At 68.6% G+C, this 13,483-nt stretch overlaps 1 protein-coding gene across 1 annotated transcript; it reads left to right on the top strand.

Annotated features, from left to right (window-relative positions):
* The first annotated feature begins 5,346 nt into the window (after positions 1-5,346).
* Positions 5,347-9,145, top strand: METRN (meteorin, glial cell differentiation regulator). Its single transcript, XM_054843570.1, has 4 exons — positions 5,347-5,612; positions 6,694-7,112; positions 7,288-7,347; positions 7,764-9,145. The coding sequence occupies exons 1-4, from the start codon at positions 5,527-5,529 to the stop codon at positions 8,078-8,080; spliced, it is 882 nt and encodes a 293-aa protein (XP_054699545.1). The 5' UTR covers positions 5,347-5,526; the 3' UTR covers positions 8,081-9,145.
* Positions 9,146-13,483: the final 4,338 nt, after the last annotated feature.

The raw sequence follows: 13,483 nt of genomic DNA, 5'->3' as shown, positions 1-13,483 counted from the left end.
CGGGAGGGGGTTTGGGGGAGGAGACTGCACACACACTCACACTCACACTCACGCTCCTCATCCCACCCTGCCCAGGGGGTCACAACTGCAGGAAAAGGGCTGGAGGGGCCGGTGACCACGGGGACATGCGGGTCAGTGGCCTCATCCAGGTGACACATCTTTTCCCCATCGCCTGAGGAACTGGGGGTCCTTCTGCCTGTGATCCCTTTTCCCCCCAGAAATGCCCTGTCCCCTGGGGGTGTCCTGGGTGAATTGCCACCCAGCAGCAGCCCGGAAGCAGCAGATGCTGGTCCAGCCTCAGGGGACGTGCACCGCTTGCCATCATTGCGCCCCTGGACACCCCCCCGGGTGGCAGTGAGCACAGTCCCAGCAGGTGAGCTGGGCCCTGAACGGTCCCTGTTGTCCCCTTGGTCCTGGCAAGGCCCCATTGACACTAACCCCTGCCAGCTCCGGGGCCCCGAGGGGACATGTTGGGGTGTCCTGGGGACACATTCATGCCAAGAAGGATCACAACTGCTGGAGGAGTACCTGGGTGGGGGGAGTCTCTGTGCACATGTCCCCACTGGAGGGGACACAACTGGGGCAGATCCCCCCGTGCCGCTGGCCCAGGGGGGTACCCACACCCTGGGGTGCCCAGTGTGGGGTGCCTGGCCGCCCCAGCTCACTCCGCAGCCGTGGGCAACCTTGGCTCATCCAGGCCTCCTGAGCCTCCCCGGAGCATGGGGACCGTCGCTCCCGGGTGCCAGGAGGGTGGTGGCCAGTGTCCCCACACTCAGTCCAGGGCAGCAGCCGAGAGCCAAGAAACACCGCTCCTCCGCAACTCATCTTTATGCAAACTGTCAGCGCGCCATTGGCCGCTGCTGTCCTCCCATCCCCACCGCTGTGGGGACGCTGAAGGGTCTCACCCCACACACCCAGCGCGTCCCCATGGCGATGGGACCCTGGGCCAAGCATCACCCATCCAGCCGGACCACCGGTGCCAAAGCTGGACCGCAGTGCACTGGGTGCCGTCGCCGCGGCAACCGCCGTCGCCTAGCGCCGGCTGTCTCCCGGTAACCCGTCGCCTAGCAATGGGGGATTTTTCACAGCTCGGGATGAAGAGTTGAAAGTTATTTTTAGCCCGGGCTGCGAATCAATAGGCAGCTCCATTTGCCGCCCCGCAGGATGCACGCGCGGGGGCTTTGCTGCGGTGGTGGAGGGAGGAGCTGCTGAGGGGAGTGGGGTGGCCTGGCTGGCCGGGGGGTCACCACCCTGGCACAGCCCCCAGGGACCCCCAGGGCTCAGTCCCTCCTGGGGCCCCCACCCCAGCCTCAGCCCTCTTTGTGCTGACCCCAGGGCTCAGCCCCTCTGCCCCCCCCCGCCCAGTGGCCTCTGTAGGACTTGAACCCCCTCCAGGTCCCCCCAAGGCCCAGACACCCCCCAGGGCTCACCCCGCTCCAGGCCACGTGGAGGTGAGGGTGGGTGAGGGCAGGGCCCAGCCATGGGGACTCTCAGGCTTCTGTGGGGACCCTCACACAGCCGTGGGGACAATCGCACTGCTGCAGGGACCATTAGTTTGCTGTGGAAACCCTCACCTCACTGTGGAGACCCTCATCCAGCTGTGAGGATGCTCATCCAGCTGCTAGGAGCCTCATGCTGCCATGGGGACCTCCTCCCACTGGTGCAGACCTCCACCTTGCCATGGGGATCCCTGCCTTGCCATAGAGACCCCCGACTAGCCATGAGGACCCTTGCTTTGCCATGGAGACCTCCACCTTGCCATGGAGACCTTTGCCTTTCCCCGGGGACACCCACCTTGCCATGGGGATCCCCTCCTTGCCATGGTGACCCTCACCTTGCCATGAGGAACTCCACCTCGCCATGAGGACCCTTGCCTTGACTTATGGCCCCCCCTCCTTGCCATGGGGACCCCTGCCTTGCTACGAGGACCCCCACCTTGCCATGGCCACCCCGCCTTGTCATGGGGCCCCTCACTCCGTGGTCCCCCTCCTGACAGCCTCCCCGAGCTCCTCCAGCCCCTCCAGGGCTCGTGCCTGCCCTCGGGGGCACCAGCCTGGGGGTCCGGATGCTCGGGGGCAGGAGGAGGGGAACGGAGCCCATTCAGTACCCGGGTTCCATGGGGAGGGGCTGGGTGGGAGTCGAGACGAGGGTCCTCAGCTGTTTTTTAAACACGAGGTGGGTGCCTACCACAGCCATATCTCCTGTGGGTGCTCGGCTGGGCGGGAGAGCTCCCCACACAGCTGTGGGGTGGCTGGGCAGTGGGATGGGGAGAAGGTGGGGATCCCCAGCCTCTGAGCAGCCCTCTGAGGTCCCAGCCCCCCCCAAGTCCCACTTTTGCCTTTCCAGGAGGGTTTCTGCCTCCAGGCACGGCCCAGCCTGGAGCATCCCTGCCCTCACTGTCACCCACCTATGGCACAGGGAGGAGGGTGCCCAGAGCCACCCCGCAGGGACTCTTTTGTGGGTCCAGAGGGGACCACGGAAATGGTCGGGGGCTGGAAGAACCTCTCCTGGGAGAGCTGGGGTTGTTCAGCCCGGAGAAGAGCTTCCTCCAGCCTTTCGACATGTAAGGGGGCTTCCAAGAACGACGGAGGGAGGCTTTTCGCCAGGATCTGTCGCGACAGGAGAAGGAGGGGCAGTTTCAAACTGGGAGCGGGTGGGTTTAGATCGGGTACCGGGAGGGACCGCGCGGCGGTGGGGGCGGTGAGCCGTGCGGGAAGGCTGCCCCGAGGAGCTGGGGGGGCCCCGAGGAGCTGGGGGGGCCCCGAGGAGCTGGGGGGGCCCCAAGGAGCTGGGGGGGCCCGAGGAGCTGGGGGGGCCCCGGCCCTGGGAGCGCCCGAGGCCGGGCAGGCCGGGGCTGGAGCCGCCGGGCCCAGCGGGGCGATGTCCCTGCCCAGGGCGGGCCGTGCACCGGGACATCTTTGAAGGTCCCATTCGATGAGTCGATGCTCTGCTCCGTTGCGGGACGTGGCTTCTATTCCTCCCCCCGCCACACCACCCGGAGACCCCCGGGGGACACACGGCGGTTCCCAGCCGGGGGTGGCGGGCGGAGCAGCCGCCGTGCCCGCGGTCACCAGAGGGCACTGCGAGCCCGGGCATCCCGGGGGCCGCTGGCCGGAGCGGGGCGGGAGGCGGCCCGGGGCCAAGCCGGGAGCACGGAGCGGCCCGGGACCCGCCGCAGGCTCCGGCGGCTTCCCCTGCTCCCCTGCTCGGGCAGCTGCCGGGGGGCTGCCGGCCCCCAGCCCCGCCACCCCATGGGGGGCACCCTCCCTGCGGCAGCCGGGGACAAGGAGGGCACGGCCAGGGGACGCGGAGGGATGCTGGGCACGGCTGGCAGCCCGGGGCCGCGGCATTTCGGGCAGCGGCGGCTCCGATGAAGCCCCGGGATGCTCTGCCCCATCGACCGGCCTAGAGGGATGAGAGAACTGGGGGGTGCTGGGGGGGGGGCTTTGCCCGGTCCCAGGTCAGCCCCAGCTCCCGTGGCTGCTCTGAAGGGGCTCCTGGCCCCCCCGATGGCCGTGCCCGGAGGCAGGGGTGCCCCTGGCCACGTGGAGGGGAGCCAGGGATGGCCGCGGGTGGGTCTGTCCAGCTGGTGCCGGGGTTTCTCCAGTAACACCCAGTTAAGGTGGATCGGGGCGCTGCACACCCGGGCTGGGGGGGGGGCAGGGTGCAGACTCACCCCCCCCGGGGTGCTGGGGTGGGGGTTAGGGCAGGGTCACCACCGCGTGCCCACGGGGACGACGGCACCGGGCTCCGTCCTGCAAACAGCAGTGTCCCACCTCCCCGCACCCTGGGGTGTCCCAAGGGAAAGTGCCCCCGAGGGTGCTGGGTGCCCCACCGGGCCGGGGATCAGTCTCGGTGGGGTGAGGTCCCTGCCTGGGGACACCAGTGCCTGGTGGCACCAGTGCCACCCCCACCGCTGGTGCCACCTCGTCGCTGGTGCCACCTTGTCTCTGGGGACCTGGCAGACGCTGTTTGTGGGCTCCCTGGCTGGGCACCCCCCCCCCCAAGCTCCGACCCCACCGGCCCTGCTTCCCCATGGCGGTGCAGGATCTGGCCTGGACCATGGCATCACCCGCGGGCCAGGCCCTGGGGTCCAGCCACGCTGGGGCAAACCCCGCACGGCAGCCAGCAGCCACGGCACGAGGGCCAGTGGGCACAGACCCCCTGCCCTGACACCCCCACCCTGACACCCCGACACCCTGACACCCCCACCCGACCCGCTCCACCTTAACCCGCAGCCCCTCCGGCCCCTCATTTTCCACGGATTCCAGCAGCTTGACTTCTTTCAGCATCATTTCATGGCCGGAGGGCTGCGAATCCCCCTCTCCCCCGCCTGCCCCCCCCCCCATGGCCCCCTCCCCTTCCCCCTTTCCCCTCTTTCTTTCCACCATCCAAATTTACAATCCCTCATTTCCATTCCACTCCACCCTCTCTCCGGGGACTTTGTTCCCGGCCTGTATCATCCCATCCCAATTGTTCCGTGTTTATTTCAAACATTTTGGCGGGCTGTCACTGGATGGAAACTTAATTAATTGCGGGGTTTGTGGTGCTGGCACAATAGAGGCTGAAGGGGGGGGGGTAAAATCAGGTTTGGAGGGGGGGGAAGTGGGGGTTCAGGTGTGCGTGACCCCCGTGCCAGGCCCACCGCCACGCGCCTCTGCTTCCCCTGGTTAAGAAAGTGCCCCCATGGGGAGGGGGGTGCTGCCGGGGGGGTGTAGTTTATATGGAGGTTGGGGTGTATGTAACTCTTGGGGTACACAGTTCGGGGGGGGGGGTGTAAACCGGGGGGGCTGTAGCCTGGGGTGTGCACAGACTGGGGTGTGCATAGGTTGGGGTGTCTGTAGCCTGGGGTGTGCATAGATGGGTGTGCACGGCCTGGGGTGTGCATAACCGTGGGTGTGCACAGTCTGGGGTGCCTGTAGCCTGGGGTGCCTGTAGCCTGGGGTGTGCATAGCTCAGGGTGTGCGCACCCTGGGGTGCCTGTAGCCCGGGGTGCCTGTAGCCCTGGGTGTGCACAGCCTGGGGTGTACATAACCATGGGTGTGCATATCCTTGGGTGTGCATAGCTCGGGGTGTGCATAGTTGGGGTGCACCCAGCCTGGGGTGCCTGTAGCCTGGGGTGTGCACACCACGGGTGTACCTAACTCGGGGTGCACACACACACGGGTTGTAGCCCGGCCGGTGACCCCCACCCCGGGGAGCCCCAATGCTGCGGACCCGGGGGCTGGGGGGGGGGGGAAGGACGGACGGTGTCCGGGAGCCCCGGGGGGCTCCGGGGATGCCCGGGGCAGGCGCTGCCGGTGCTCCCGGTGGGGAAGGGGGGGGACGACGGGTCGGGACAAGCGGGGGGTGGGGGGGGGGACCGGCCCCGCCCCGCCGCCGCCATTGGCGGAAAGTTTGGGGCGCGGCGCGGGGTGGCGGCCCCGCTCCCCCCCACCCCCCCCGCCCCTCCCGGTGCGGGCAGCGGTGCGGGCAGGGCCGGGCAGGGCCGGGCCGGGCCGCCCCGGGGCCGCCGCGGGCGCGGCCATGTGGGCGCTGCGGGCGCTCTGCCTGGCCGGGCTGGGCGCGGCGCTCGGCGGCGGCTCGGCGGATCAGTGCAGCTGGAGGGGCAGGTAGGCACCGGCACCGGCACCGGGGGCGGCCCGGGGCGGGGGGGGGGGGGAGCACACGGGGATCCCCGGCTCAGCATTACCCCCCCCCCCCCGCCCGGTTCCAGCCCCCCGGGAAGGTGCCGCTGCCCAGGCACGGGGGAGGGGTCCGGTCCCACCCGGGCAGGCGGCGGAGTTGGGCTGCCAGCACGTCCGTGGGGCAGGGTCACGGGTGGGATGCTGGGATTTGCGCCTGCCTCAGTTTCCCCACTTCTCAGTGCGGCTGCTCCCCACGAAGGATGCTGATCCCCGGGGTGCTGGGGCCGCAGGGCTCCCCACTTCTCCGGGAGCCCCTTCCCCGAGCCCCCCACCCGTGAAACGCAGCTCTGCGGCCGGCGGGGCCCCTCGCCCCTCGCCAGGCCCCGAAACGCCGCTGGCCGCGGTGGGGAAGGCGCCGAGCTCCGGAACAAAGAGCCGGGGCCCGCCAGGAGGGGCTGCCGCCAGCCCCACGCGGGGGGCGTGGGGGGGACACGGGGGCCACGCAGCCACGAGCAGCGTGGCCGGGACAAAGCAGCCCCACGGCCGCCCCCGCTCCCCCCAGCCCTGCTTTCCCGCGTGTCCCCTCCCCGCTAAAAATGCAGCGGGCAAGATGTGGCTCCGAGCACCGTTTACACGGAGCCCGAATCCCGCGAGACCGGGGCGGGGGGGACGGGGGGGGCGTGTAACCCCCCCAGCACCCACCGGGGATCCCCCAAAGCGGGGGGATGCAAGGGAACAGGTGACCCCGGGGCCACGGGCACGCTGGCCGGGGCGGTTTGGGAGCTGGCCCCAGATTCCCGGGGGGCTGTGCTGCTGCGGCCCCCACCTGAGCATCCCCGGGAGGGTGCTGGGAAACACGAGCACCCCCCAAATGATGCGTTTGCACCCCAAGTCCGAGGCATTGAGGGTTTGGTGCTACTCCTCCCCGTGTTCATCCCACACACCTCCGTGGCGGTGCTGCTCAGGAGGGCCGGGGTGCTGCCGTGCTGGGGGGACAGGGGCTGGGGGGGGGGGTGTCCCCGTCACCCGGGGGGTCCCAGCTGACGGGGGCTGCTGTGCCTCGCAGCGGGCTGTCGCAGGAGGCGGGCAGCGTGGAGCAGCTCTCCCTGCACTGCGCCGAGGGCTCCCTGGAATGGCTGTACCCCACGGGGGCCCTTCGCCTCCGCCTGGCCCCCCGCCTGCCCCCCGCCGCCGCCGCCAAGGGCAGGAGCCCTCGGCACGTCACCGCCTGCGTCAAACCCGCCGGCACCTTCCGGGGGGCTCAGCTCTACCTGGAGAGGGAGGGGGTGCTGGAGCTGCTGCTGCCGGAGGCCCCCCGGCCCCGCGTCCGCTGCTTCAGCTGGCTGCCCCGGGAGAAGGTGGCTCTCTTCCTGCAGGCCACCCCGCACCGCGACATCAGCCGCCGCATCGCCGCCTTCCGCTACGAGCTGCGGGGGGACTGGCTGGCCCGCCCGGCGCTGCCCGCCGCCAGCCTCACCGGAGAAGGTGAGTGCCGAACGCCCCGGGCCAGTCTGCCTCAGTTTCCCCAAGGCGGCTACCGCCTCCCTTGCCGGGGTGTCGAGGGGATGGAGGGGCCGGGTCCAGGGTTGGTCCCCCCAAAGCCGGTCACCGGGGGCCACCGTGGTGATGGGTGGTGACGGGCTGTGCTTGGCTGTTGCAGGGGCGTGCCGGCCGTGCAACGACACCGAGATCCTGATGGCCATTTGCACTAGTGACTTTGGTGAGTGCAGCCCCCCCGGGTGCTGGGGGGGTCCTGGAGCTCCGGGAGAGGGAAGGAAACTCAAACTGGGGTGGTAATGGTCCTCAGGCAGCCCCGGCCTCCCCTTCCCGGGTTGGCCTGGCTTGGTCTGTGCCACAGTGTCACAAAGGCTGCTGCGGGATGGGGACGGGAACAGGGACAGGGACGGGAACAGGGATGGGGATGGGAATGGGGACAGGGATGGGGAGGGGGACGGGGATGGGGATGGGAATGGGGACAGGGATGGGGAGGGGGACTGGGATGGGGATGGGAATGGGGATGCAGACAGGGATGGAGATGGAAATGAGGATGGGGACAGGGAAGGCAACGGGGATGGGGATAGGGATAGGGATGGGGACAGGGACGCGCTGACACCTCTCCCTGCCTTCCCCCCGCAGTGATCCGCGGCAGCATCCGGAGTGTCTCCAATGACGTGGAGCTGCATGAATCCGTCATCGGGGTGAGCACCTCCCGCATCCACCGCCAAAAGTTCCCCCTCTTCCAGGCGGGTGGACGGCTGGGGCGGCCGGCGGGCAGCATCCGCACCCCGCTGCACTGCGGCGTCAAGCCGGGCCCCGGCACCTTCCTCTTCACGGGATGGCTGCATTTCGGTGAAGCCTGGCTGAGCTGCGCGCCCCGCTATAGGGACTTCCAGCGCATCTACGAGGCGGCACGGCGCACGCGCCAGAACCCCTGCGAGTTCCCCGTGGACTGAGCAGCTCGGGGAGGGCAGCCCGGCCCCACGGGTGCTGGGGGGCTGGGGACCTGCAGGCAGTGAGAGCATCCCCGGGGGGCGCAGGGGGGACGTGCCAGCAAGGATGGTGCCCGGAGGGTGCGCAGCGCTTTCGTCCTTGCTGTGTAGCTGGGTTCTGGCAGCACCCGCCGCTGGGCTCGGGGGGCTCCCGGGAAAATCCTGCCGGCGGGGAAGGGATTTTCCCAGGGCACGCTCGCCCGTGGTCCCCAGGGACCTGTCCGGGTGAGGGGGCGCAGCGGTGTGGGGCAATGGGTTGGGGACTCCCTGGGGACCAGGGTGCTGCGGGCTCGGGGTGCTGCATGCTCAGGGGATGCTGCAGGCTCGGGGGTGCTGTGGGGCACGGTGGGTCCAGCACGATGGGGACAGCTGTCCTGTCCCCCCCCAGGAGGGCTCGGCGATGGGTGGCTGTGGTGGCAGGGCCGGGGACGTGGTGGGCACGGTGGGGTGCGGAAGGGCCAGGAGGTGGATTTGCAATGTCGGGGGTGGAAGGGGGAGCAGGGCAGCGGCGAGCCTTGCCCTGGCCCTGCCTGCAACGCGGGGCACGGGCAGGAGCCGTGGGACGCGTGCTGAAGAAGAGGAGCGAGGCCGAAGGGAGCGAGGGGGATGGCGAGGCAGGAGGAAGGCTGGCGTGGGGAGCAGAGGTGTCCCCGCCACGGCTGGGGCAGGACCAAAGCGTCGATGCAGGAAGGGGCCATGGGAGCGGGGAGAGGTCGGGCCATGCCACCGTCACCACCAGCCCGGGGCGGTGGCCTCGCGGCAGCTGCCGGGTCCCGCTGTGCCGCATCACCGGCGGTGGGGCACGCCGTGCCGGCCAGGGGGAAATTTTGACCGTGGGGGTGGGGGGCATCGTATGTGCACTAAAGTTATAACGATACCAAATTTGTGACTTTTTTTATAAACTAAGCTGTATTTGTAGCACGCGCGTGTGCGTCTCCCTCTTTTAAAAGGCCGAGCAGGGGGTTCACCAACGGGTGCCGCGGTGTGTGCCGGCGTGTGCCATGGTGCAAAGCCCTGCCTCCCCCTCCGCCAGCGCCAACCGCGGGGCTGGAAACAGCCCCACCACTTATAGATCTCTATGGATAGAGAGATACGTTGCTATTTCTAACTGCTGCACCGCTGGCGTCCCTCGGGGCGGGTGGCTTTGGGGTTCCTCTCCCCGGGCAAGCACCCAGCAAGCGGGGCCGGGGGCGGGTGGCCCCGTGCCGGGTGGGTGACCCCGTCGGCGGAGCCGCTGTCAGGGCCGATTCTCGTCAGAGCCGCTGGCCACAAGGCCTCATTGTGCCGGGCTGCGTGGCGCCGGCTATCCAGCCCCGCTCGCTCCCGCCCCGCCGCTGCCCCCTCCATGGGGGCTCCAGCCCCTCGGCCTCTGGCTCCCACTCCTCGGCGCTGTGCAGCAGCATGGGGGATGGGACCCCCAGACAGGGATGGGGCAGGGGACCCCCACCCAGGGACGAGACATGGGACCCCCGGACAGAGATGGGGCAGGGGACCCCCACCCAGGGACCTTTCCTCCCCACCAGTGATGCCCGCAGGGGCTCAGCACTGGAAAGCTCAGCCCCTGAGCACCCCTCCAGCCCCCCCGAGTCCCCCCAACCACCCGAGCCAGGGTCAGCTTGTGCTTTAATACACTTTTCGGTATGAGTTCAGTAACCCCTTTTCAAATACCACCAGCCAGGCTGAACCGCCGGGTACTCGGTGCCCCTGTTGACCATACTGCGCTTTTCCGTGCCAAGAAATTGTTTCCAAAGAGTGCCGTGGGCTTTGGAGTTTTAATTTAAATATATATGTGTGTGTATAAAATGATCTGGTTGTGCTAAGCTCCTGCCCGTTTGCTCGTGGCTGTGAGCCTGCCTGGTGGGTTCGATGCACAACACGTGTTTTCCCTTAGAGAAGAGCTCAATGCTTATTTTACGCTTTACAGCCAAAGGGCTGGTGCTCATTTTGGAGCTGGGCTGGACCCGAGGGCAGGATCCGACCCTGGGGGACACCGATGCTCCACGCTGGTCTCTGGAGGCTGCCGGCATCCCCCCGGGTTCTGGCAGTGGGCAGGAGCCGAGCAAGGCGGGGGGGGAAGGGGGAAGGAGTGGGAAACCCAGCGGAGGAGGAAAAATGAGGCTGGAAAAGCAATAAATGAGGTGCAAAGGGAATTGCGCTGCCCACAGCATCCTCCGTACACCCCGGGGATAGAGCACGGCTGCTCCGACCCCTCCGCAATCCAGCACATTCCTCTCGGCTAAATTATGGCATTTAATGTGCTGAGCATCCGGCGGCTTTCTGTCCGGCAGCAGAATCTCTTGTTTTTCTTCAAATCTGTTTATTTGGCCAAACCAGCTCATTCTGCTGCAGCGGAAAGGGCTGTTATCCTGCTCGTTCTCTGCTGCAGAGGTTTTCAAGGTGTTTTCGGTGCCCTCTGCCCTGTGTCAGGTTGGGTCGGCCACCCTCGCTTCCCGCGGCTGCCGGCTCCTGCGGCGGCTGGGCCCGGGCCAGGGCACAAACATTTCCTACGGGAGCGTCCCACAGGGGCACCAGGCAGCCGGTGCCTCAGTTTCCCCACTGTAGGATGGGGATAACGGCCTTTCCCCGCTGCTCAGGGCTGCCGTGGCACTGGGTGGCACCCCACGGCCCCGGCATCCCCATCTCCCCCCCCCCCGGGGCTGGGCATCCCAGCAGCTCCCCGAAAGCAGAGCCCAGCCCCGGCCAAGCCAAATTCCCACCCGGCCCCTCCTGCCTCTTGGCACCGAGGGTAAAACCACAAGGAGACCGGCTCCGTGTTTCCTCCGTGGGATGGAAACCGCAGCGGGAGGTGGCGCGGCGGGGAGGGGGGAGAGTGGGCTGGGGGCCGGCGGCGGGCGGGGGGCTGCTTTGGGCAGACCCGAGGGGAGCTGGGGGTCTCTGGAGGGGCAGCCGGAGCCCACCTGGGCCCGCAGAGAGGGCTGCAGCGGCACCCCGTGAGCCCAGGGAAGGGTCCCCCTGCACGGCTGGCCGCAGCATCCCTGGGGATGGTCCAGCCTGACCCGCTCCAAAAGCCCCCCCCACCCCCCCACCCCTCACAAGGTTTGGGGACACCATGGAGTGCAGCCCCCCCCCCCAAACCCAGGACCCTCGGTGGAAATGTGCCCAGGGAGGTGCCCGGGGCTCCTCGTCCCATGGGATCAGCCCCACAGTGGACCTTGGCGTCTGGGCGAGGGGACCCCCCCCCCCCCCCCCAGCCCAGAGAACCCTCTGGGGACCGTGGAGCCCTTCGGTCACACTGCTGATGGGTGTCCGCGCCGGGACGGTAAAACCCAGAGCGGGGGCACTGGCGGGGTGTCCCCCGGCCCCCATCCCCATCGCCGTCGCACAAAGGGAGCCGCCGTTTCCCGCCATTCCCCCCTCCCTGGCCCTTCTCCCCCCTCTCCTGCCCCCTTCGCCCTCCTCCTTCCCGGCTGCCGGATAAAAGCCCGAACGGGTGAATCGCGGGGCACAAAGGGGAGGCACAAAGGCGCCCGGCCCCCCCTCAGCCCTCCCCACGGCCCCCTGGCCCCAAGCAGGGACCTCCAGGCCTCGTGTCCGCCCCGGGGATGCCCGGGCTAGGGAATGCCCCACGGGGTCAGAATGATGTCCCTGGGGCTCGGGGATGCCCCGCAGGGTGAGGATGATGCTCCCGGGGTTAGAGGATGCCCCAGAAGGTCAGGATGAGGCCCCTGGGGTTCGGAGATGCCCCGCAGGGTTGGATGATGCTCTGGGGACCGGGGGATGCCCCAGAAGGTCAGGATGAGGTCCCTGGGGTTCGGAGATGCCCCGCAGGGTTGGATGATGCTCTGGGGACCGGGGGATGCCCCAGAAGGTCAGGATGAGGTCCCTGGGGTTCGGAGATGCCCCGCAGGGTTGGCTGCTGCCCCAGGGGCTGGGGGGTGCCCAGCAGCAGGCAGGATGGGGCAGTTTGGGTGTCCGCACGGGGCAGCAGAGGAGGGGCTGGGGGGCACAGCCCAAGCCCCAGGCAGGACGGAGCGAGCTCTGCCCCACCGCCCTCGGCAGGAGGAGAGGTGAGAGCCCGGTGACCCCAAGGACACCGACACCCCCCAACCCTGCCGCTCCATGGGGACCTGCACCCCAAAGTCTTGGGGTAAGGGGGCTGCTCCGAGCCTCCGTCTTTGGCCGGGCCAAGGCCGATCCGACATCATCCCTGTGCTGGGCAGGGATGCTCGGGGACCGGGGCAGGACCCTGGCCCGCAGCGGGACCCCCGTGGCTCTCCCCAGCCCAACGCGCCTGCGCCCGGCCGGTCGGGCTGCCGACAGCTGGCGGGAAGGAGCGTTCCCAGCGCATAGCGACAAATTCCTGGCGGTCAGGGCTGCTTTGCAGCCGCCACGGCCCCGGCGGGGGGAAGCTGCCCTGGGAAGAGGCAGATTAAAAGCTCTTTGGCTCTGGCGGCGCATCCCAACTGGTCCTCTCGCACAGCCACCTGCTCGGCCCGGCACCCTGGGACGCTGCTGGGCACCCCAGGGGCTGGGGCAGAAGGGGCTGCTGCCACCCCCCGTATCCCTGCGCCAGCCCCGGCCAAGTCCTGGAGGCTCAGCCCTGCCTGGGAATTGCTTCATTAATTAATTTGCTCTGCAGCATCACAGGGGGCCTTGGGCTGCCCTCAGGGACCAGCTGGTCCCCAAGGACCATCCTCCTCCTCCTCCTCCTCCTCCTCCTCTGCAGCAGCAGTCCCCTGGCCCCCTCGTCCCCCAGCTCCTATTTCCCCTGATTTTCCGCTCACTCTCAGCCTTAACCAGCTCCACCTGCCAGCGAGCACCAGAAAATCAGAGAAATCCCCGTGGCCCCCAGTTTGGCTGCAGCCGCGCTGGGCTGGGGAGGGGAAACAGCCCCGGGCAATATTTCTTTCTGGGCTGTACGCAGGGCGCAGGGACGGCTTTTCCTCCCCCCCATCGCCGCTCCGGGAACGTGTTTAAGGGGGTCTGGTTGGTGTTAAACGCCCTGAGCTGCACGCCTTGGTTCGAGGGTAGAGCATGCGTGTGCACGCGTGTGCACGCGTGTGGGTGCGCGTGCATCCTCCTTCCAAGGGCAGAATATTTGGTTCCCACAAAGAAGGGTGAGATTGGGGCAGAAACACGTGCTCGCCTTTGGCAGCTCCTCGCTCGGCTGCCGCCTGCGTTAGGGGGTCTGCGGGCCGGTGTCAGGGACCACTGGCTGTGCCCCCCCCAAACCTGGGGAGGTGGGAATCCTGCACCCCAATCCTGCTCCCCCGCACCCCGAAGCCGTTCCCAGGCTGGGGCTGCCCTCGGGTTTTCCTCCGCCGCCCGCAATCACGCGTTGGGGGGGGTCCCTGAGGAGGCCGGTTGCCCCACGGCGAGGGCATCGGGCGCTGCTGGCCGTTGCCC

This window comes from Grus americana, chromosome 15 (genome assembly GCF_028858705.1).
Source record: "Grus americana isolate bGruAme1 chromosome 15, bGruAme1.mat, whole genome shotgun sequence".
Lineage (NCBI taxonomy): Eukaryota > Metazoa > Chordata > Aves > Gruiformes > Gruidae > Grus > Grus americana.
This window is presented reverse-complemented; position numbering and strand designations above follow the sequence as displayed.